The sequence below is a fragment of the Triturus cristatus genome, chromosome 1_2 (assembly GCF_964204655.1).
Source record: "Triturus cristatus chromosome 1_2, aTriCri1.1, whole genome shotgun sequence".
In the NCBI taxonomy this organism is placed as follows: Eukaryota; Metazoa; Chordata; class Amphibia; order Caudata; family Salamandridae; genus Triturus; species Triturus cristatus.
This window is the reverse complement of record NC_140580.1, coordinates 223162306-223185915: the sequence shown is the minus strand read 5'-3', so window position 1 is coordinate 223185915 and position 23610 is coordinate 223162306. Positions and strand designations below refer to the sequence as shown.

At 49.4% G+C, this 23610-nt stretch overlaps 1 protein-coding gene across 10 annotated transcripts in view; it reads left to right on the top strand.

Annotated features, from left to right (window-relative positions):
- Positions 1-23610, top strand: part of SEC24C (SEC24 homolog C, COPII component) — a 1178749-nt gene that overhangs the window by 43047 nt on the left and 1112092 nt on the right. For 7 of the 10 annotated variants that reach the window (XM_085603503.1, XM_085603507.1, XM_085603502.1 and 4 more), the window contains exon 2: positions 15983-16185. In XM_085603503.1, coding sequence (XP_085459629.1) covers positions 16008-16185 — 178 coding nt within the window. In that variant the 5' untranslated portion in view covers positions 15983-16007. Of the gene's footprint in view, positions 1-14339; positions 14540-15982; positions 16186-23610 lie in introns of those variants that run through there. The other 3 variants (XM_085603504.1, XM_085603505.1, XM_085603499.1) reach the window with 3 other exon arrangements.

The following is a 23610-nucleotide window of genomic DNA, read 5'->3' as shown; positions in this document are numbered from 1 at the left end:
GTGATCAAGGTTCTTGGTGTCTCTGACCCAACATCTAGGAATCACCGGTTGCTGTGCCCTTGTCTTGTGGTGCCAGGTAATAGGAAAGTGATAGCGTGGTGGTCAGACCAGTTGCATGGGTCTATAGAGATAAGTTTGACTGCTGATTCCTTAGCGGTGATCCAGTCTAGAATGGCGCCTTTCGAGTGTGTTGGGAGTGAGCAGGCTTGGGTAAGGGCTTGGTGGGCCAGGAGGTCTTTGATGGTGTTGACCTGAGAATCCTTGAGGTCGTTCCAGTACAGATTGAAGTCTCCAAGGAAAATGTCTTTAGAGGTGGAGGAACCCTTGGCTGTGATGACTTCCATGAGGTGGTCAGTGAAGGTGTCATTCATGCCTGGGGGTGGTAAAAGATGTGCTAGCTGCACAGTTGGGTGGCGTTGCTACATATGGAAAGTGCAAGGTATTCGTAGTAGTCTGTAGAATCTGCCAGTGACCAGGAGGTTAGAGCGGTAGATGCAGCCAATGCCTCACCCCCCCCCCCCCCCCCTTTTTTTTTTTTTTTTTTTTGGATTGCGTGTCCAGCCTTGCGATGTTATAATTGGGGGGGACTAAGAGATCAAGGCAGGGAGATGAGGATTCATTGAGCCACTATTCGGTCAGGATTGCTAAGTCAAGTTTTTGGCTCAGTATGAGATCAGCGATATCGGCGGCGTGCTTAACTGCTGAGCGGCAGTTAATTAAGAGGCCAGACAAAGGGGGGTTGGAGAGAGACGAGAGCTGGGGCGGACAGGGGTACTGGCGTTAAGTTGCAATCAACCAGACTTCTGTTGCGGAGGGTAGCTGATCTGTTGGAGCTGATCGCGACCGTGCGGCTAGCCTGTTCGACATTAATGTCAGATGGACTGGGGGTTACTGGTGCAGAATTGTAGGTGAGGAGGATGGCTAGAATTTCCTCTTCTGTGAGGTCTAGTGGACTTGGGGTTACAGGGGTGGAGTTGTAGGAGAGGTGGAGGGCTAGAATTTCCTTCTCCGAGAGGTGGCAGGGCTGCTTGCGAGGGTGAAGGTGTCTCAAGGATAGCGGTAATGGGTGTTGGGGGGGGGGGGGCTTGGAGGGAGGGGGTGGAGTGGAGTTCTGCGGGAGCTTGAAATTTGAGAAGGAGAGTTCAGGGAGGTGAAGGAGGTTCTTTAGTTCCAGAATGGAGTTATGGATGCTCGGAGTTAGTTTGGCTGCTCTGTGGTGCAGAGTTTCAATATCCAAATAGGAGTAAAACTCTTGGGAAAACGCTCCTGGCCTCCCAGTTCTGCCAGACAACACAGGAGGACTGTGCCCAGAGCGGCCAGCACTGGAGATCCATCAGGTCGGTTATGGATAAGAACTGGACCCCAATGTATCATCTACCACCCAACATCGATGGCGCAACTCGACTATGGTGATGCAACACCGAACCCGCAATCACCAAGACCACACCCAAGGGGGTAAGATCACACAAGGGACAGCCCTACCAGACAGCAACCAGAACAATACACCATGCTCCCGAAACCTGGTTTCAAGTCAAAGGGGAACTGCGATGTTCTGAATAGAAGCAACATTTTGCAGTATCAACTATTCCAACTCTAAGACATAAAAACAACCGACCTGCTTTCAATAGAATTTATCAGGACCGTCGTATACTCTGAAAGAGAAGCCAACAAGGCCACATGGAGATTATCGTTGTTGACACACAAAGTTCTAGACGACCATGAAACGTTCAAGTCATGGGGCATAAGCATATCGTTCTAATGCAGTACAGGATACCCTGTGCCGCTATTCACCAACCTAGGAGGAAGAAACTCCAAAACATTGGATAGCACTTTAATCCGGGCCTATAGAATCATGTTCAACATTCCAACATATGCCTCGGCAGCACCGATTCGGCTGAAGTTTGGCCCCACTAAACAGCAAGACAGGGGGGCCTACATAACCTGTTGGCACAAAATCAGGAACGCCTCCCCAAACAGTTTAAACCACATACTCTGGCAAGAGCTCCAGCACAGAACGACAATACCGGTAAAAAAACTTTCTACAGGATTCCCTCCCAAACACTGGACTTGCCTAGCTCTGGGAAGTTCCAACTACGCATGCAATGTTCAAAAAAGTAGTGCCGAAAGCAATAAAGAGCCTCTTTCTAGTAGACGAGAAACCCACCTTCTCAGCAAGAAGCCATACTTGGATGACAATCAATAGCTACACAACACTTAGTCCACAGCCATACTTCAGCCTGTGATTTTGTAGGTACTCCAAGGAGAAATTCCTTAAAGATTGACTGGGAGAATCCTTCATCTCCCTCCATGGCTGAGGGGCCAAATGCCATCACACTGGTAGAATACACTGTCAAGCGCAGAAGTGGCTTCTGAAATGCATCACCTAACTTACAAAACACAAATACTCTTCTGGCATGGAACGAAGGTCTTCATGATCTAAAAATCTCGAACCAAGACCAGAGCTGCAGTGATCTCTGGCCTTAAACAGCTTGCCATGTTTTGCTCTATCTACATTATTAGATGGAAATCACCCTGCTGTTCCCTTAGAGTGCCCTCCTTTTTTAAAACTGTGAGTCACTTGACTTATTTGCATGGCAAAGCTCACTCATCTAGGAGCACACACCAGCATAGTAACAGCAATTGGAAGACAGGCTGCCATAACTTGACTCAAACCAGAGGACCCACAGTCAAACCACAAACTAGTCAAATTTTAGTGCTGGTAGAAAACAATTTGATACAGCCTCTGGGATGTCCTGGGCCGTCCACACCAAACTCGCAAAAACTACTACTCTCCCGCTTTAAAGGATTGCGGGCATTAAGACTGCAACCTAAGACCGCTGCTGCTGAGGACTGTCTCTGCCAACAACTTACCCGTTTTTTGCTCTTTTAACACCTCTGGACAGAAACCAATCCACTGTTATTTTTAAGCTGCTATCATCATCTTCTCAGCAAATCTCATAAATCTATGAACACACATTGCAATAAACCATCAACTGAACTCTGCTTCTCCTGCGAACAGTTAAAGAATTCTGCCTTGGGTAAAGCCAAAGAGAACTCTGGTTTTAGATTACTTAGGCAATTGGCACTTATTTTTTGGTTTTAATTGCAACGCTCTGGTTTCTCAACTACCTTAAAAAAAGTGAGTGGTTTTGTTGTTTCTGCTTTTTTTGTAATGGTTTTAAATTAACTATATACAATAAAGATTACTTACTTGTCTCCCCTTGCCCCTCCCCCTACACGGTAAACAGAAGCCAGGCAATTTGCCAAGCTGTTTCCTAATGTGCTTTGCATTTGGTCCTGACTTTTTAGTAGCTAGAACTCTCTTATTCAGATTCATAGTGCATTAATGTATATGTTCTGATTTGATTTATAATTCAGCTAAGCATTTCCCCATAGAATGTTAAGGCCTTTTTTGTTTTGTTTTATTTGGCATATTTCAAACTTGCGCCTTCATTACCTTTTTTTACACATAAGTTATCCACACCAAATGTGCTTCCTTTTTTTTCTCCAACATCCTATGGATTCTAAAGGCACCCAGGGTTTGTGGGGACCAATAAAGCATCCAAAATATAGTTGTTACATTTTGTTCTTTGGAGAAAAATGGGGGGGGGGGGGGGTGCTGTGCAAGAAAGTCTATTTTTTTTTTTTCTTCTTCTAGAAATTGCATCAGTGAAAGTTTTGCTTGGACCATAATCTTCTTAGCCTTCAGTACAACACAAACACACTTGATACTGAGTTTAGGAATATTGTTGATTTGTACGTCTCTGAATTTGAGGTTACATATATTATTATGTGACTTCTTGAAGACTTACTTACATTTGGAAGCCCCACATACAGATAAATCCACTTGGTAATAACAAGTGTTCTACTATTCTGGGTTCCCACAAAGGTCCTGATAAAACGGTACCCCACTTGTGTGGCTAGAAAAACATCCCAAAACGCAACCTGTTTACACCCGAATTCACCCCAGGAGAATCCATGCTTCCCCCCCCCCCCCAACAATGTGGGTAGCTGCAGATTTTGGGTCCAATCTCAGCCGCCACCCAGGGAAACTTCCATACATAGTTATTTCTGAAGACTAGACACCCAGGGATGGTCCAGAGTGGTGTTACTTGGGTGGTTCTCATGAGCTTTTCTTACCCAAAAACCCTCACATACATACCTTCGCCTTTGGCAAAAAACACACTTTCTTCTCAGGTGAGGGAAGTTCTGGAACCAGCAGGGATTCACAAATTTCTTAAAACCCATAGAGCCCCCCCCACACCCCCCACCCCCATGTCTTCAGATACAAATGGTACCTCACTGCTGTGGGTGGGCCCAAAATGCAACATGGACACTTAAAACCTTTCCACTGTAAAACCACCCTTTTTTAGGTTGAAGCCTACCAGAAAGCGCAGGTGTCTAATTTCCTAAGGCGTTCTTGGACATTCTGAAATCTTCACAGCAAATGCATTTGGTCTATTGCTTACCATTGGCTTGTTTTTTGTAACTCCTATTTGCTTGCTTTCTATTTGCTGGTTTTATTTGTTTTAGGCTGCCCAGCTTGAGTTAGTCCCTCCATTGGAGCAAAACTGTATATCTGCTTGATCTGTTCTCCTTGGCACTAGGCCCATCTACACACTTGAGGTAACATTTTTATTGTGACAGGGGTAGGCTCGGTGGTGAGAATTTTGTGGATCCTTGTCAATTTTGGAAGTTCACTTCACAAATGCAAGAAAAAGATACACTTTAAGGAAACGTTTGAGCTTTGCAGGGCGTTGTAGGTAAGAAAATGCCATGAGATCCATGCAAAGCATACCACACTGGGTGTCTAGTTTTCAGAAATGTCTGTATTTTGTAGGTTTCCCTACGTGGCCGCTGAGCCATGGCCAATATTCTCCAGCTACCTGCGTTGCCAAATTAAGTCATTTTTCATAGGAAATTTTGATGTCTCCACATTTCATTTGGACCCAATCCTCTCATGGGTGCTGTGCCTACCCACAAAAGTGAACTAACATTTATAATGGGAGACATGGGGGAGTCTTGGGTGGTAAGAAATGTGTGGCTCCTACAGATTCCAGTACTGTCACTAACACAGATGTAAGTAAAATGTGTTTTTGTAACCAGTGTTTAAGGTTTGTAAGTGCTTTTGACTCACGATCCACATGGGCTCCACACGAGGTACACTGCCCTGGAATCCCTGATGTCTTTTTTTACAAATATATCTGGTGTTGTGAGGTTTCCCTAGATACAAAATACACACTTTCACTAAAAGTCTGAGAAGACCAATATTAGTATGTGTGTGTATATACACACACACGTACACACTTTGGTACAAAATGTAAATTTTATTAACAAATAATTTCAAGAAAATGCAGAAATCACTTTTAACTTAATTGGAATTTAAAAATAATATACACAAGACTCGCAGCTTGTGAGCTGTAAAGCCACATTAAGGCACCAACCGCTTTACAAGCCATTCATGCACCTTTCGTGCATTACACACAGATAGCCATTCACACGGTCAAATGTGGGCCCAGTGCTCACATCAACAAACTGCCATGCCATTGCCCGTCACTTTTTTTATACTCTCACATTAATGAAACACCAATCATTCCACCAATCACCCATACATCATCCAACATGCAAACACATCACAATCAAGTCCCTACACACACACTACCAGCCAACCTCAACTACACACACACTGCCAGTCAACTGCCAGTACTTACATCGGCAACCAGCCACCAGCATATGCCCCCTGGACAGTCAGCCGACACTCTGAAATCACCATGGAGCTCCATGCCGCTTTCATTTCTAAAACATTCCCAGAATGAACAGATTAGTCAAAGCAGATACATTAAAAAAAATGCAACTAAAAACAGCACAATAATTAAATGTTTTGTTTTAATCAAATCTTTTTATCTCCAAATTTAAAAGAATCCCATCTATTGGTAGAAGAGGAATAACCCACTATGTTTGCATGGACAACCGGTATTACTAAACCTATCGAACAATTGGCAACCTGGAGTCGAAACAGAAAATACGTAGCAATACAGACTGTAGTGTCAGTTGCCTTTTGCTCTCATGGTTGCTCCCAATACTTGAGTTGCATATGGTGCAGTTTAAAACATGTGAGCACGAGGCAAGATGGCGTCTGCGCGAGTCTTCGCGCCGGCTGTGTGAGCTGACTCTCCTCTGTCCCGCAGCTCTGCACACGAGGGACACACGAGTCTGCTGTGCCCCGCTCGCGACGAGATGAGAACGGGTGTGCTTTGCTGAAGAGAACGCTTTTCACAGAAAATTCGTTTTATTTTTCTTCCGAGCCCGGACTTTCAAAAAACGCCGGTATCTTCTGAGGCGTGGATGCTGGAGGCAGTCACCGCTGTTGCCGCGCTGGGGAGGCTGCGAAGAGCGTGGTGGGCGGCGACCAGCACAGGTGTATCGGCTTGGCTTCGTGGCGAGTACTCTGCTTGCAAGGAGACGGTTTTGTCGAAGACGGGAGAAATGGCTCCAAAACAGGTTCGCAAGGGTCGTGGACAGGACTTAAAGACTTCTATTCCCGCAACTAAAAAAGGTGAGAGAGACTCCGGCGTTCACCCAGGGAAAGTTAAGCACACAATTATGACTTTGTTCTCTAACACTAATATTGAGCAAAAACGCTCAGCGACGCCGACTGATGAACCTTCATCGCTTAACAATTGTTCTATACCTCAGCTTGATATTTCTGTTACAAATGAAGTTTTGAACGACGGGGGAGATAGCAACATAGTAACAGTTGCGGGCAATAATGTAACTGTAGAGAAAGAATCTAACTGTTTAATCCCTCTTGAAGTCTTAACTGTAACGGATAATTTAACCCTTGAAGAGCCTGTTAGACCTATGCCAATAGAGGCTGAATCCGGAGATTTCTATTCTGTCTCAGAGAATTCAGCATCATCGTGTGAGGACTTGGTAATACAAGGTATGAGTCAGATGTCTTTTGAAGGGGAACGTGAGTCTTTTGAAGACGAGGTGAATGCCAGTGGCGAGCCTGGGGAAGAAGACACCCCCATTACAGTAAGAGGCCGTGATACACCTTCAGTGGCTGGTATTCTCGGTGTTGCCGATTTTCAAGCAGCCCAAACGGCTGATATCACTCTTACTACAATCTATCAAACAATTTTGAGCCACATGGACAAGACTGCATTAGATAGCCAGAAGATACAAAATTCATGTCGGAAACTACAAGGCTCAATCAGGCGGCTCGTGAAGGCTCAATCTGACTTCGGTGAACGATTCACAGAAGTTGAAACACGTATATCTAATATAGAAGATGAAATGTCCAAACAAAAAAAAACTACTGAGCTCCTGGGTAGCAATAGAGACGATGTCCTTTGGCGAATGGCAGATTTAGAAAACCGATCACGACGCAATAACCTAAGGATAATGCAGATCTCGGAAGGTGATGAAGGGCAAGATCCACGGAAGTTTGTGGTGGATTTGTTTCAGAAGGCTTTCCCTGGTTTAAATAAAATGGGATTGGGATAGAGAAATTGAAAGGGCCCATCGATTCCCTTTTAATGTTCAGTTTCGACCCGGGCAAAGCACAAGATCCAGACCGAGGCCGATCCTTGTTGCCTTCAACAGCTTTCGAGCAAGAGAAGATATTTACTTACAAACTCGATTGAATAGCAAATCTATGGCAGACGGGTACACATTTTTTGCGGTACCTGACTATTCGAAGTACACCATGGATATTCGTTGGCAACTGCGACAATTGGTGGATTCATTTCAAAAGGAGGGTGCGCAGGCTTACATTATGAATCCCGCAAAACTTAAAGTGACTTATAAAGAGAGATCAAGATTTTTCACCAATGTCGCTTTAGCAAAAGAGTATTTACATTCTTTGAAGAACCCTTAAATGTACAAGTTATATCCTGATTATAATTTGTGAATGTATGGGGTTTACCAGATCTATTGTGGTGTGTTTGGTGTATTAGATAACTATATTTTGTGATGTTTAGTAATGTTTAGCAATGTCTTGGGTGGTTAAGCACTTGCCAAGAAAGGCGGGCAAGACTAGATTAGACAAGATTGCGGGGGGGCCATAGCAGGTAGGGGGTTGTTTCCCCAGAGTTGATTTTCTTTCTCTTTCACAATAGAGCAGGTAGAGCTGTGGGGGCCAACAGAGGGGCTGACACTCACTCCCATCCTTAGGACTGGGTCCTTTAGCCTCGATTAAGGGAGAGGGGCAGGGGTCACCGGGGTTGGGGAGGAGCAGAGGGTGGGGTGGGGTAGGGGATGGTGGTGGGGGTGGTTGGGGAAAAAAGTCCTTGGCGGTTCCAAATGATAGTTTAGTAGTGGATAGTCTGGAAAGATTTACATGTATCAAGAGCTTATGTTTGTTTAATCCCCAGTTTGATCGGAATGATACTGTATTGTGGATATTAAGAAGAATCCTTAATGTCTCGTAGTATAAAAATCTGCTCGTTTAATGTATCTGGGCTTAACTCCAGCAATAAAATACGCCAAATAGCTGCAGAAGTTCGATTTATTCAACCTGATATTCTTTGCTTGCAGGAAACACATCTTTCTTGGGATAATAGGCTTTTGATAGCTGATCTTGGTTATACGTTGAATGTAGCCTCCCAACAAGCCAATAATACTAGAGGGGTTATGATTTTATCGAGACCTGGATATTGTACAGTTGGTCGTAAATTAGCTGACAAATGGGGTAGATGGGTGATTGCAGAGTTCATAGTGCGGGGTAAGATTTTTACCATATGCTCCATATATGGCTCTAATATGGATGAGGCTGAAGTCCTTGAGTTTCTAAATATAGAGTTAGCTAATTGGGGAACACCGCTAATCCTATGCGGAGATTTGAATATAAACTTAAGTACCACGGAACTAATGAGAGGCTTAGTTCATTATCAGGGACGGAAACCACGAGTTTTTAAAGCTTTATACAACTTAGTTAAGGATCATGGCCTAGTGGATATCTGGAGCAAAAAATACCCTTCTCTTCCTGGATACTCGTATTACTCAGCACCTCACAAGAAATTAGTTAGACTAGACTATTTTTTTATATCCTCTAGTATTCATACATTGACAAAGATACAGATTTACCCCAGAGTCACTTCAGATCATTCTCCCCTTATGATTGATTGCTCAATTTTGGCTGAGATGAATACTGTAAAAAACTTCTCATTTGATAGGAAGCTTTGTCTTGATAGACAATTTAGAAATCACATAATTGAATGGATGACAGAATTTTTCAGTATTAATCTAGGATCGGCTAATATCCCGATAGTCTGGGATACATTTAAAGCCTGCTTTAGAGGAGAAACGACAAAATTTGGATTATACAATCAAAATAAAATACGAGCACAAATGAGAGGGTTTTATCAGCGATTAGAGGCAGCTGAAGTGGGTTTGGCTACAGCTTTGACAAAAAAGATAACTTAAATCAGATATTGCTTATGGAAGAGAAAATTGCACAATGTAAGGCTACTATTACAGGAGTATGGGCCGAAGAGATAGTGCGCAAATATTTAACAAATAGAAGACATATCTATGAATATGGGGAAGCCATCGGCCGCTCTCTAGCTTTGAGATTAAAAATGAAGTCTACCTCTCGGGTGATTTCAAGAGTTCAGGATCAAGCCGGGGTGGTTCGTGAAGCCCCCTCGGAGATCCTAGAAGTATTTCATCAGGCGAGGGTCCGGCGCGCCAGAGTAGAGCGCCCGATTGTAGTCGCCACCGGGCAGGAGCATCTTGTCCATTTCAAATGCCGGGTTCAGGGCGGGCCCGTAAAGGCCATGGTTAATCGCAGCTAGCTGGGAGGCCCAGTAATACCGTTTAATATCCGGGAGGGCAACCCCCCCATCGTACCACGGGAGCGTCAATTTAGCCAAGGCGATACGTGGCCTCCCGTCCCAGAACAGGCGACGCTGCAAACTCTCCACCTCTCGGAAGTAGCGCGCCGGAACCAAATCCATAGTGTTCTGGAGAGCGTACAGAAAGCGCGGCAACGACCTCATCTTAAACAAGGCCGCTCGGCCAAGCGGCGAAAGCGGCAGACGCCGCCAACGCACCACGTCCTCCTTCAAGCGCTGGAGGGGGGGGCAGCAAATTCCGCTCGTAGCGGGCCTCCGGGTCCAGAGTAATATATATATACCCAGGTACCGAAACCCCTGGGAGGCGATCTGGATCGGACAGTCCCGTGGTAGGACCGGAGCCTCCCCGGCAAGCACATATACACAGGATTTCGCCCCGTTGATGACGAGGCCTGAGTTGCGACCGAATGAGCGCAAAACATCAACTAGGACGATCAGTGATTTACGCGGGGAGGCGAGATATAGAAGGATATCATCAGCGTAGAGGGACACACGGTCCTCATGCTCGGGGGTCCAACGGAGACCACGGATGGAAGGGTGCCACCGCAGCCACTCCGCCAGGGGCTCCAGGGCCAGTGCAAACAGGAGAGGCGACAGGGGGCAGCCCTGTCGCGTACCCCGTCCCAGTGCAAATGGGACCGAAACTCGTCCATTCACCACCACCTGCGCCAATGGGCCGGAATACAACAACTTGACCCAGCTGATGAAGCCCGGTCCGAAGCCAAACTTCGCCAGCATCGCCCAAATGTATGGCCACTCAAGCGTATCAAACGCCATGGTGGCGTCCAGGGACGCCAAGATGGCCGGTTCCCGCACGAACGGGACACGCGCGAGCACCCCGTGCAAGCGTCGCAGATTAAGGGCCGTGTTACGATGGGGTATGAAACCGGACTGGTCTTGGTGGACCAAGTCGCCCACCACGCCGACCAGCCGGTTGGCCAGCACCTTGGCGAGGATTTTGGGCTCCGCGTTCAAGAGCGAGATAGGCCTATAGGATGTGACCCGCTCACGGGGTCTCCCCTCCTTGTGGATCACCACGATCGTGGCCAGACGCTGGTCCGGCGGAAGGGAACCCCGCGAGCAGGCCGCCAGGAACATCGCGCGCAGGTGGGGCGCCAGCACATCCGGTCGCAGCTTGTACAGCTCGATAGGAATGCCATTGGGGCCCACGGCCTTGCCAGATGCGACCGAGCGGATAGCAAGGGCAATTTCGTCCGAGGTGGGAGGAGCGTCCAGCGAATCCCTGTCCTCCACCGAAAGGGAGGGCAGCGCGATGTCCCGAAGCAGGGCATGGGAATCCTCCTCCGAGCAGGGAGAAACCGGGGAATATACCTCGCGGAAATAATCCGCGAAGCAGGAGACAATGGCGTCCGGCTCGGTGACACATACACCATCCATCCTCTCGATCAACGGAACCACACGACTCGCTCTCTCCTTTTTATCCAACCACGCTATCAATTTACCAGCCTTATCACCCACATCATACAGTCGCCCCTGTTGCTCTCTACTGAGGCCCCTGGCCGCCTCCGTGACGAGGGCCCTATAGGCCGCCTGCTTGAGATGTAGAACATGCAATGTGGCATCCGTCACCCCGCTCCCCAGGTCACCCTCTAGTTCAGTAATTTCGGCCTCCACCCGGGTTACCTCCTCCCGCTCGCGCCTCCGGGCATGGGAGATAAAGGAGAGGGCCTCCCCCCTAAGAACTACCTTAAAAGCCTCCCAAAGGGAGATGGCAGAAGGGACAGACCCCACATTCTCCTCAAAGTACCGCTGCAAGGATTTGATCAATTCGGCTCGAATAGTGGGGTCGCGCAGGTACCAGGCATTGATCGGGGCTACCCTGCCCTCCCCCCTCGGGAAGACATCAAGATGCAGCAGTAGTGGGGAGTGATCTGAAATACCCCGCGCCAAATGGCGCACCTCTCCCACCCTCCCAGCATAGGCCGCAGGAACCAGGATATAATCAAGCCGCGAGAGGCTACCATGGGCACCCGAGTGGAAGGTGTATTGCAGCTGCGCGGGATGCTTTAGTCTCCAGCAATCCACCAATCCTAGTGTATCTAAGAGGCCGGACAGCCACGCCTGTGCCCGGGGGAGGTCCCTGGGGGGGATGACGATCCATAGACCCCGAAGCCACCGCATTGAAGTCCCCCCCCAACTACCAGAAGCCCATCCGGGAGGTCAAGGAGGAGGCGCCCCAGGTCCGCAAACGTGGTAGATTGCAACCCCGGCGGAACGTACACCGATACAAAAACGACCACTCTGCCCTCCATTCTACCCACCAAGACAGTGTAACGTCCCCTCTCATCATGGCGCACCTCATCAATCTCCAATGGGAGCGAGTTCTTAATCATGATGCCCACCCCCCGCGAGCCCGAGGTGAAGCCCGAATGGGCCACCAAGCGATAGCCTCTCCGATTCATGGCATGAAAGGAATTACCTATAAGGTGTGTCTCCTGCAGGAAGATCACATCTGGTGAAATTCGTTTCAGATACTGCAGGACCACACCACGCTTAATCCTATCCCCCAGTCCGTTAACGTTCCATGATAACACAGTCAGATCCCTACCCCCCATCATACATAGAAGCCATCAATCGTCCCCCAAAGAGCATCTCAAAAACAACAATACAGTAAAGGGTTCGCCTTGCGGTGCAAACAAACAACACTCCACCCCCACCCACCCATCCCAACAGAACTCCCCCCTCCCTGCACCCCTGCATGAGCCCAGACAGCCCCCCCAAAGTGCAGTGTGCCTGTCGCCCCATAGATGAAAAACTAACTAGTCCCCCAGAGGAGGAGGGAAAGCCCCCAACGGACCCCGTACGACCTCCATAGGAGGGGAACATACACGATCAGTGAATGGTAACCGAAATGTTGTCCAGAGCAAGGCCTACTATTCACCCCTCAGTTCTGATCCGGCGAGCCCTCCCCGCCAACCGCACCCCCCCCCCACCCCCCCGGCCCCGATCCCCAGGCAGAGTATCCAACCAGTCCCCAGCCGCCTCGGGACGGTCAAAAAAGTGCGTGCGACCATCCACCTCCACCCTCAGCTTAGCTGGAAAAAGCATTGAGTACTTAAGGTTCATGTCCCGTAGGCGACGTTTAACTCCGAGAAAACTCAGTCTCTACTTTTGGACCGTCGGAGTAAAGTCAGGGTAGAAATTCACGTCCATATTATTCCTGTAGCCTGGAAGTCTGCAAGATAGCGTCTCTGTCCCGAAAGTTAAAAATCCGGGCAATGAGAGGCCGCGGCGGAGCTCCGACCTTAGGTCTTCCTCCGGGGACCCTGTGAGCACGTTCCACCGCAAAAAGTTTACTCAGCCCCCGGGGCTGGAGATGGGTGAGGATCAGGTCTTCCACAAACAAATCTGCCGCCTCCTCCTCCCGTCCCTCCGGCACCCCGACAATACGAACGTTGTTCCTCCGGGCCCAACCCTCGGCGTCCTCCAATCGACGGTCCATCATGGCACTCGCCTGGCCAAGCCGGTGCACCTCCTTTTGAAGGGCCGCCACGTCTGTATTGAGACTTGAGGTGGTGTGGGCCAGGGAATCGACCCGGTCATTTGTTTTAGACAAGTCGGCTCTCACCAGGCCCACCTCCACCAAGGCCGAGTCTATCTTCTGCGCCAGAGTATCAAAGCGCTGGTCCACCGAGGCCTTCATCTCGGCAATGGCGCCCATGACGTCCCGGAGGGTCAGATCCGCGGGTTGAGCAGACGCCTCAGCCGGGCCCGCGGGGGATGTACGCTGTGCCTCTGGGGATCCCTTCTGGAGGGTATAGCGGTCCATACTGTTTGACTGAGGTGCCGGGCCGCGGCGGGTCGATTTCACCTTGGCCCGGTCGCCATCTTGCTTTGTGGACATGTCGCACTCCCAAAGTCGTGCCAATCTCCTCGAAAGGGCCGATAAACCAGTTCACGGGTTCCCGGGGGGGGGTGACCACTGGACCGCAGGACAACTCACAGCCGGCGGGTCAGCCGGGCGCAGGGACAAGGCCACACCACCGCACCCCGCCCCGCAACCCTACCTCGCTTGAGGGCAAGGAGGGCGCAGAAGCGAAAGCGAAAGCGCGGGGTACGCGAGTCGCTCAGCCCTGCCCGCCGCTGTTGTTCGCTTTGTCCCCGGATCGCCCCACAACTCCAATCCGGGGGGCCGGCGCGGAGAAGGCCGCAATCTTCGATCGGTGCTCCCACCAGTGTCCGGGGTCCGATTCGAGAACGGAAAACGGGTGCCGCCTCAGCTCGGGTACACAGACACAGTCCCCTCATCAAAGACAGGATATAATCAGGATTAATTCAGGAGGTCGCGGAGGTCCTCGGGTGCTTCGCACCTACGCGGCCATCTTGGTTGCGCGCTAGGCTCCTCCAGTGAGTCAAAACAATCTTGATCACCTGAAATCACCTGACTTCCGTGGGCATCCATCTTCCTGGCCCGGGTCACTGGCAAGTGACTGTGAACACTGTCCCTTCTTCTTTCAGGTCTTCTTCATCCTGAATCCAGCCTTGAATTCCACCGGACACTTCTCCAGTCTTCACAAGCAGCAAAACTTCTTCTGCTTCCATTGAAAATGACGACGCGACCCGACACCAAAAGACACCTATGCACCCGGCTTCCCTGGCTGAGGTAACTCGTGCACTCTGGAGCTCCTGTGGGTGTTGGCCCTCGAACTACTTACCTTGTAAGTGGCTTGCTTGTAGACTCTCTAGAAGTACCCTAAAACTTTAAAATTCCAACCGCGACTTTCTCCATTGAAATCAATAGGGAACCCGCGGCTGTGTGCTCACATTGCACGCGTCTCCCGTGGGTCCTTTACTTACCTGCCTCGGGTGGATTAGTGAGGCCCCAGCGATTCTACAGGCCCTAGACCTTGTCCCCTTGCAAGTCGACATTCCTAAACCTCTTTTTTTTAGTATATGGTCTGGAACGCCCCTAGGGCCCCAGCCATATTTGTGCTTAACTTATTGTGAAACGTTGATATTTGCATATGTTCCTGACTTCTAATCTCATAAAGAGATTAGTAGAGTGTGTCTAGTAATAAATACATATATATTTGATATATATACCTGTGTGGTGTCCTTTCATTTGGTAATTCAAGATATTATAAGGTAAAACAAGCTGCTTTACATTCCTCAAAGACTTAGCCTAAAGGCTGCTCTCCACAGCTACCACTAGGATAGCTTTCTTTAAAAGGTTGTCTTAAACCGATCTACCATAAGAGTCGAATTGGACTGGTGCAAGGTGGCCACTATAACTAGTGACCAGCATATGCCAGGCCAACTTCTCACAATGCGCCATCAGCTCGTTTCATTTATTGGTTTTATTGCACTGGAAGTGATGACATTTCCCTCAATCGTGCACATTTACCTGAATTTGTGTTTTTCCGGGCCTGGCAAGCCAGTAGTTTTAGTTTTTCTTCTTTCCACTTTATAGGTCCAACCTTGTGGCCCTCTATTTGTTAGAGGACCCAGCATTTCCCCCAAACTGTGCTACCTGTAGCTCATTGCTACTCCTTTCATCTACAGTCTGCAGATGTTTTGGAATGGTGTTGTCCATAGTGTGTCTTACCATTCAGGGAGTTCCAGCATCTTTAGATGCTGCTTAGTGTGACATTAACTCCCTGGTTATCTTTGAATCCGTTTGTGAGTATCCTTGTTTCCACATTCCAAGGTGGCCTGGATGTTGATTTACACCATGGCAACCATGTTTGAACTTTAAAATCGTGGTAAACTTTGTACAGGTAATTCCAAGATATCCGTCCTCTGCTATTTTTAATATTTTACTTTTTATTGCAAGTATATGCCTGCCATGTTTAGGTACTATTTTTCAATTTTTTTCTACTTTTATTCTTACATTTGATCGTGCATATGTTTGAGTTTGTGTGTGTTTGCGAATGGGTGAGCATATGAATGAGTTTAAGTTGGTGGGTGGATAAATTGATGCAGGGGTGCAAATGTAAGTCACCGACTGCGCGTAGGTTGAATTATTGAGAGCCTAAACTTATCAGTGATAAAAGACACTTTCACTTACATGTGTGTCCTGTTGGCATTGGTCTAGCCTGTTTTTATTATAGTTTTGCAGCCTTTATTTATTTTTTAAATCGTGCACTTTATTTCTCTTGTAGGTAAGCTGTATTTGGGGATGCACATATGATGAATGTTAATCAGCAAGCTCATCTTGGCGCTCCCTATGGGCATCCTACAACTGAATATCGAGGATATCCGCAGCCTGGTTATGGAGCTATGCCGGCCTCTGGGGCACCTCCCCCACAGTATGCAGCATACAACGGTCCAGTAACTGGATACTCGCAGACGACTCAACTGCAAGGTAACTGCAGCAGGAGCTTCTACTTTTTACAGAAACCTTTGTTTCTCTTTTGGTTTACGTGGGATTCTTATCTTCTCAAGGTAACAGTCCTGTTACTACCACTGCAGGAGCGAGCACGTTATGCAACATGCATACCTTTGTTTGTAGTGTGATTTCCAACTGTTGAATTTTGCTCTTGAATTGCAAGACCCACTTTAAGGAGGCTTTCCTGTGTTTTTTTTTTTTTCCCCCGCCTGATCTTTCTGATGCATTTTTACTTTTAAACGTATAATTACTATGTTCTGACAACGCCTCAAACTTTTTGCTTTTTATTGCTTATACTCCAAATCATGAACCTTACATTTGTTAGGAATTATTATAGTTCATAAAAAATATTTTGAGTTGTTGCCCATTGGAGATGTTTTTCCCTTGTGAGTTTTGGCGGGAGGGGTTGTATCAGGCTTTTTCAGTTGTTCTATTACTTTCTTAATAAAGCTTTAGTCTATTGGTAGAGAAACTCGTATTGTGTTGGCCATTCATCACACTAACTCTTAGTGCTTTTTTTAGGTCTTACCTGTGCTGTCGCTGCGAGTGGTATTGTTTACAATAAGGATCTTGGAGCCCACCCATTGCTTACCATTTGTTGGCTTCCTTGTCACTCTTATTTGATACCTCCCTAATTGGCCAGCATTTGCCAATGTCCAATCTTGTTCTTTCGTTCAAACCATGGACTAAGTACTGGTTGATTTAGTTTGATTATTGTCCTTCTGCTGTCCATCCATTGCTTACGCTGTGATTCATGTAATATTTTCTTATTACTTCTCTTTTCTTTATTCTTCCCATGTTGCTTCCTCCTTGCCATTGCTTGTCCCCGCCTGCATCCCATCTTGTTTTACCATCTTTCCCAGTTCCCATCTTTTTTTTTAATCTTTTTTTTTTTTTATAACCTTTATATACTGAGCACTTCACCTAAAGGTAATTGGAGCGCTTTACATGAAGCTTGCACAAGGTCACAATCATTTGTTTAAAGGGAGATTACGTGTTTTGCCCAGAATAACAGGCTGCCAAGTCGATGCTGAGACTTGAACCTGCTTTCCCAGTATTTTTAATTCCTCTGCAGTCCTGTGTTTGGCTTGTGGTGCTCTCGGCCCACTTTAAGCCATCAAAAGATAAAACTCATCATGCATGCTTCACTGCAGCTTGAAAGCTTTTGTTTGTTCAGCTTGAGGGCAGCCGTCGAAGTAAAGAGTGTGACAAAAATTCACTTGTGCATTTCATCCCATTTAAAATGGTACTTTTCAGAGCACCTTAATTTTGATACTTGCTTTAAACAGCAGACTACATTTTAGATAAAAATCTCGCAGTTCTCCGAATAGAGTAAGATCAACAATTCTAATTGCTGACAAGAACATCTCTTTAATAATCTCTGCAGTTGGCTTATTGTGTTGTAGTAGTCTTGCTTTATGTGACACCTCACTCTGCACGCAGAATTTCACCATAGCTGACCTCTGGTTCTGCCAGGGATTAGCTACCAATGCTCAAGCAGGCCAGACTTTAACACGTTAATAATACAGAAAGCCAAACTGCAAACTACAGCACGTCAAGGGAGACTAGAATTTGAAAAACGTAAATCCAGACAGCCAGTGATGCAAGCATTAGGAAAGCCATTAGGTCTCAGTTAAGCAAAAGCTATTGGCTTTGCCACTGTTTTATTTAGCCATGATGTACAGAAGCGCGGCTGCTGTGAAGCATGGCTGAAAGTAAAGGAAAAGAAAGCTCAGTAACGCAGCCGGCACTGATCTCATCATAGCACTCTTAGGTTGAGCCCGAGTCTGCGCGCATGCGCTGCTCTGCGAGACTGCTTGTAGTTGAGTATGAAATAGAAGCTCTGCCCGTATTTCTCATTGGCTTGTGCCATTGTCCTTCATAAATGCTGGCTTCTGATTCCTTAGCAGGCTTGTTAGTCCGTTCTTAGTACCACCTTGTCTTCCCTTGTAACCTCCCATGGCGACTGTCCCCTTGACTTTGGTTGTTACACGGTGTGTCTTCTTTAGTCTGCGGGCATTACTTTAATGAGTTTCTCTTACTGAAGGCAGTACATAGGTGCCCGCTTTCAATGAAACCTGGCACCCGGCATTATCTCACCACCCACCCCCTTTACTACCTGTTATTGAATTACTGCCCTCGGGGAAGAAGCCTGCAAAGGTTGCGGAGAGCAGCGCTTTCCCATGCCTCGGACACTCTGCCTCGGCTCTCTAGGGCATTCCTTGGCTGCCAGCTCTCGGTGAATGTTTGGACAGCCTTGAACAAATGACACACCTTAGTCGAGACCAACAGCAGAGACATTTATTCCCATGCCCCCTCACCCTGGGGGCACAATACGGTGTGTGCCTGCCCATGCGTTTCCGTATGTGGCTCCATGGGTTGTGTTTAATTCTTTCATAGCCCACCGCTGCGAATGAAAGGAAACACAAACTACAGGTTTTATTTTCCTGCGATCTTTGTCAACCTCCGTTTTTTTCCTCCCTCACTTCTCACCCCTTTCCCTCCCTCTGTCTCAACGTGTCACCATTCTCTCTCTCGCTCTGTCTATTCCTCTCTCCCTGTTAACGTCCTACCCCACACCTCTTCACTCCCCCTCACCCAAACGTCTGGTGCTGCCCTGCTTGCTTTAACACTTGAGCAGCTGTGCTAGGATTACACAGCACAGATGTCGTATTTATACCTCTGCGTGAGATGTATGTAAGCATGCATTCACTGCATGTGCTATATATGGGGATACAGGCGACCGGGGTCTTGCGGCCTGCTGTCCGCGTGAGGGTGGTTCCACCGAGACAGACCTACAGGCACCGTGCAGACTCATGAAACTTTACAAACGTATGTATCAGCCCTGTTTCCCTGGCTCACCAAAATCTCTTTGGTGCTCCAGCTGTTCTCCCCCACCCCCCTCCCAGTGTCCCCCTTTAACAGATGGGGTCTTTCACACGTACTCACTGGTTTTCGCTAGTGGTGTGAATATTTGAGAAGATTTTTCCTTACTACTTTGTGAAGTTTTTTGCAAGCTTTGCAATCTCTGTGAACGTCACAAAGTTTGCAAAATTTTGTCAAAAAAACTCCGACAAACTGAAAAGAGGAGAAAAAATGTAAGAAAAAATCCACTCTTAGCTGGCGAATTCCTTTTTAAAACTGCTTTTGGAAATAGTCCTAAACAAGCTTAAGATCCTCATTCTAAAGCGTGCTCAAACCCCACTTCTGATTGCCCCATGTGAATGTGTCCACTGTGTATATAAGGAGAGACCTCTCAAACATCCCTGCCCGTTCTAAGGGGCAGGGCAATTTTCTTACTGCTGTGGTGAATAGTATAGCAAAAACAGTCCCAAGCGCCCATAAGGTATGGGGTACTCTCTGCCTCCTCGTGGGAAAAGTAAACCAGCATTTGCAATGCAGTAGGTCTTGCAATTGCTAGATTTAGGCCCATTGGCATTGTAAAGGACAATGCCATTCATTTATGTTTAAAAAACCTGCAATAATAAAAGGCATTGTCATTTACAATACCAATAGGTCAAAGTTTCTACAATGTGAGACCTATTACATTGAAAATGCTTGTATCTGAAAGAGACACGTTAGTGATAGATTCCTTGCCTTAAAATATCCCCAGACTTCAGACTGCATCCGGAAAGTTTTGCTAGCAGTATCCCTGCGCGTCAGTAGGTGGTGTCGTACGGCTCCGCGTCCGTCGCTGGCGTCGTAAGCGCCGAGATGACGTCACGGAGACTACTTAGGCGCCACCCATGCGCGCTGACGTCAGTTATTTCTTTTTCCGTGCCAGCAAGCGCAGATCCGGTTAGAGCACGTACCTTAGTCACTTTTTGACTACACTTTTTGAGACTTTTTGTCTCCTGTACTCCTTGGTGCACGTAGGGATGCCTGGATTCAAGTCTTGTGGGGCCTGCCGTCGCAATATGTCGGTGGCGGACCCCCACGATGTTTGCATGTACTGCCTGGAGACCGACCACGACTGCCGGTCCTGTCGGGCCATGGCCCCGAAGGCCTTGAGGGAGCGGCGCCGGAAGCTGCTGGCGGTCCGGCACTCATCCTAGTGCCGTTCCAGGGACCGTTCCCGGGAACGCTCGCAGGGCCGCAGTCGTCGCTCCTCGGGCTCCAAGTCTTCACCTTCGGATTCGGGTAAGAGACGACACAAAAAGAAGTCGAAGCGAGTTCGCTCTCCGAAGTCCCCCCCGTCGGTCCTCGGATGTGGACGAGGGGCACAGGGGTTCTGCCCCTGCGGCTCCTTTGGAGCGTGGGAGTCCTGCGGCCTACCCACCTTACCCGGGTCTCTCGGCGACTCCCAAACAGGTGCAAGAATTTCTTGCTACCATGGACCGCCTCTTTAGGCCTCGGTCTCTCGCCGGCGCGCCTTCGGGCCCCGTGGTCTCGTGTCCGGATCCTGTTGGGCCGCCGGCGCAGCTGGTGGATCCAGCTTCGGCGCCACAGGATCCTGCGCCGTTGGCTCCGTCCCCGGTGCCACTAGGTCCAGCGCTGCCAACTCTGGCCCCAGCGCCACCCTCGGCTCCGCCCCCGGTGCCGCAGTGGGTGCCCTTCGTCTCGCCCTTGCCCAGGTTCCAGGACCATTTTGTTCTGGCCTGAGATCCGCATTGGGACGCGGCACCGGCCTGCCCCCGGCCGGCGCAGTTTCCGACGCAGTTTGTTCCCTCTCCGGCCCCAGCTCTGCCGCCACGGTCTGTTCCCCATGCGACAGAGGTGGAGGAAGACTGAGAGGGGTCCTCGGACCCTCTTGCCCGTCAGTGTGACTCCGAGCAGGACTGGGTGGACGACTAGGGGGATGCCGGCGACCTTGACGTCTCCTCTGACCCGGGGTTTGCCTCTACCCCACCTACCATGGAGGAGGGCGCCTCCTACACGATGGTGCTCCGTCGGGCAGCTGAGGTTCTCAACCTTGATCTCCCTACGGTGGCCCTCAAAACTAATCTCCTCACTGAGGTGCTCCAGACAGCGTCCACTTTGTCGGAGCCCCTGTTCCCATATAAATGACGCTCTCACTGACGTCTTGTTGGGCACTTGGTCGCGGCCAGCCACAGGGGCCCCTGTGAATAAGAATGTCCAGGTGTCACCGCCCGGCGCCTGGTGACCCCGCTTTTCTGACCACTCATCCTACGCCTGAGAGCCTGGTTATCCAAGCCTCGACGTCACAGAGTGCCTTTCCGATGACTCCGCCGGATAAGGACTCTAAGAAGCTGGAACAGTTTGGTAATCGGTTGTTCTCTTTGGCCAGCTTGGGGCTGCGGTCAGTGAACACCGCCTGCTTATTGGGCCGCTATTCCCACGCGGTGTGGGATACAGTTGCACATGTGTTGCCTCAGTGTCCTGAGGAGACCCACACTGTGCTGTCCCAAGCTGTTGCTGAGGGTAAGGATGCGGCTAAGCTCGCCATTCGGTGTGGTTTGGACACGCGGACTCACTGGGTAGGGCGAATTCTACGACTGGTGCTTCGTCGCCACGCCTGGTTGAGATCTACTGGATTCTCGCCGGATGTCCAAAGCTCGCTCATGGACATGCCTTTTGATGGCACTCGCCTGTATGGCGATAAGGCCGACAGTGCACTGGAGCGTTTTAAGGACTTGCGGGCCACGGCCAAGTCCTTGGGTCTTTCCGCAAAGAGCCCGGCCACTCCTGGTTTTCGTTCCTTTCGTGGCCACGGCAGAGGCGCCCAGGCATGTTCTTTCAGCAAGCCTGTGCAGAACCAGCCTCAGCGCGGCCGCGTCTTCCGCAGGGGTGGCTCTGGGAATCAGCGTGTGGGTCAGTCCACATCCGCTGCTTCTACCTCCAAACCTTCCTAATCTGAGCTTTGTGGAGCACCCCACGATGGTGGGTGGCAGGATCCTCCACCACCTGGCCCACTGGCTTGATATCACATCGGACAAGTGGGTGTTGCAGATCATCCGCAGGGGTTACTCCCTTCCAGCCATGCCACCTCGGTGCCACCGTATGTCGAGGATCACTTGGTACTTCTCCAGCAGGAAGTCATGGCCCTCTTGGCCAAGGGGGCCATCGAGTGCGTTCCTGGTCCGGAGGTAGGGAGTGGTTGTTATTCCCACTACTTTCTGGTCCCCAAGAAGGACAAAGGGGTCCTGCGCCCCATCTTGGACCTCCGGAACGTCAATCTCTTCCTCCTGAAGGAGAAGTTCAAAATGCTGACTCTGGCTCAGGTCCTGGCTGCCCTCGACCCTGGAGACTGGATGGTAGCATTGGACTTGCAGGACGCATATTTTCACATCTCCGTCCTGCTGGCCCACCGGTGTTACCTGCGGTTCACGGTAGGCCAGGAGCATTTTCAGTTTGCCGTGCTCCCCTGCGGCCTTACCAGCGCCCCATGGGTGTTCACGAAGGGGATGGCGGTGGTCACAGCTCACCTGCGCAGGTCGGGGGTGTCAGTCTTTCCTTACCTCGACGACTGGTTGTTGAAGGCGGGCCGGCCCCAGGCAGCCATCCACCACCTTCAGACTACGGCCGACCTCCTGCATTTGCTGGGGTTCTCCGTCAACGTGCTGAAGTCGCACCTGAGTCCCTCGCAGAATCTCCCCTTTATCGGAGCGGTTCTGGATTCGATGCGATTTCGGGTTTATCCTCCAGAGCAGCGAGTCCGGTATATTCAGGCTATGATTCCGACCTTTCAGCCTCTGTCCCGGGTTTCAGTCAGGATGACCCTCCGGCTTCTGGGCCTGATGGCCTCCTGCATCCTTCTGGTGACACATGCCAGATGTCATATGCGGGCTCTGCAATGGGACCTGAAGCTCCAGTGGGAGCAGCATCAGGGCAGCCTGTACGATCATGTCCAGATCTCGGATGGCACTGCACGGCAATTGCAGTGGCGGCTCACGAATCGCGACTGGGTCAATGGCAGATCCCTCTCCCTTCCCCAACCGGAGCGCACAATGGTGAGGTGACGGATGCGTCCCTCCTGGGTTGGGGAGGCCACTTGGGAGAGGCGGAGATCAGAGGCCTCTGGTCTCCGACTGAGTCCCGGCTCCATATCCATCTGTTGGAGCTTCGGGCGATCCGACTTGCACTGAAGGCATTCCTTCCGTCTGTCCGGGGAAGTGTGGTGCAGGTTTTCACGGACAACACCACTGCCATGTGATCTTGAAACAAACAGGGTGGGGTGGGGTCCTGGACCCTATGTCGGGAGGCTCTGCGTCTCTGGACATGGCTGGAACATCAAGGCATCACCTTGATGGTTCAACACCTGGCAGGTTCTCTGAACACCAGGGCGGACGAACTCAGCTGCCGGTGCTTAATGGATCACGAATGGCGTCTGTGCTCGGATGTGGTGCAAGGTCTCTTTCAGCAGTGGGGAGAGCCTTGGTTAGATCTATTCGCCACCGAAGAGAACACACAATGTCTTCAGTTCTGTGCGTTGAAATTGCC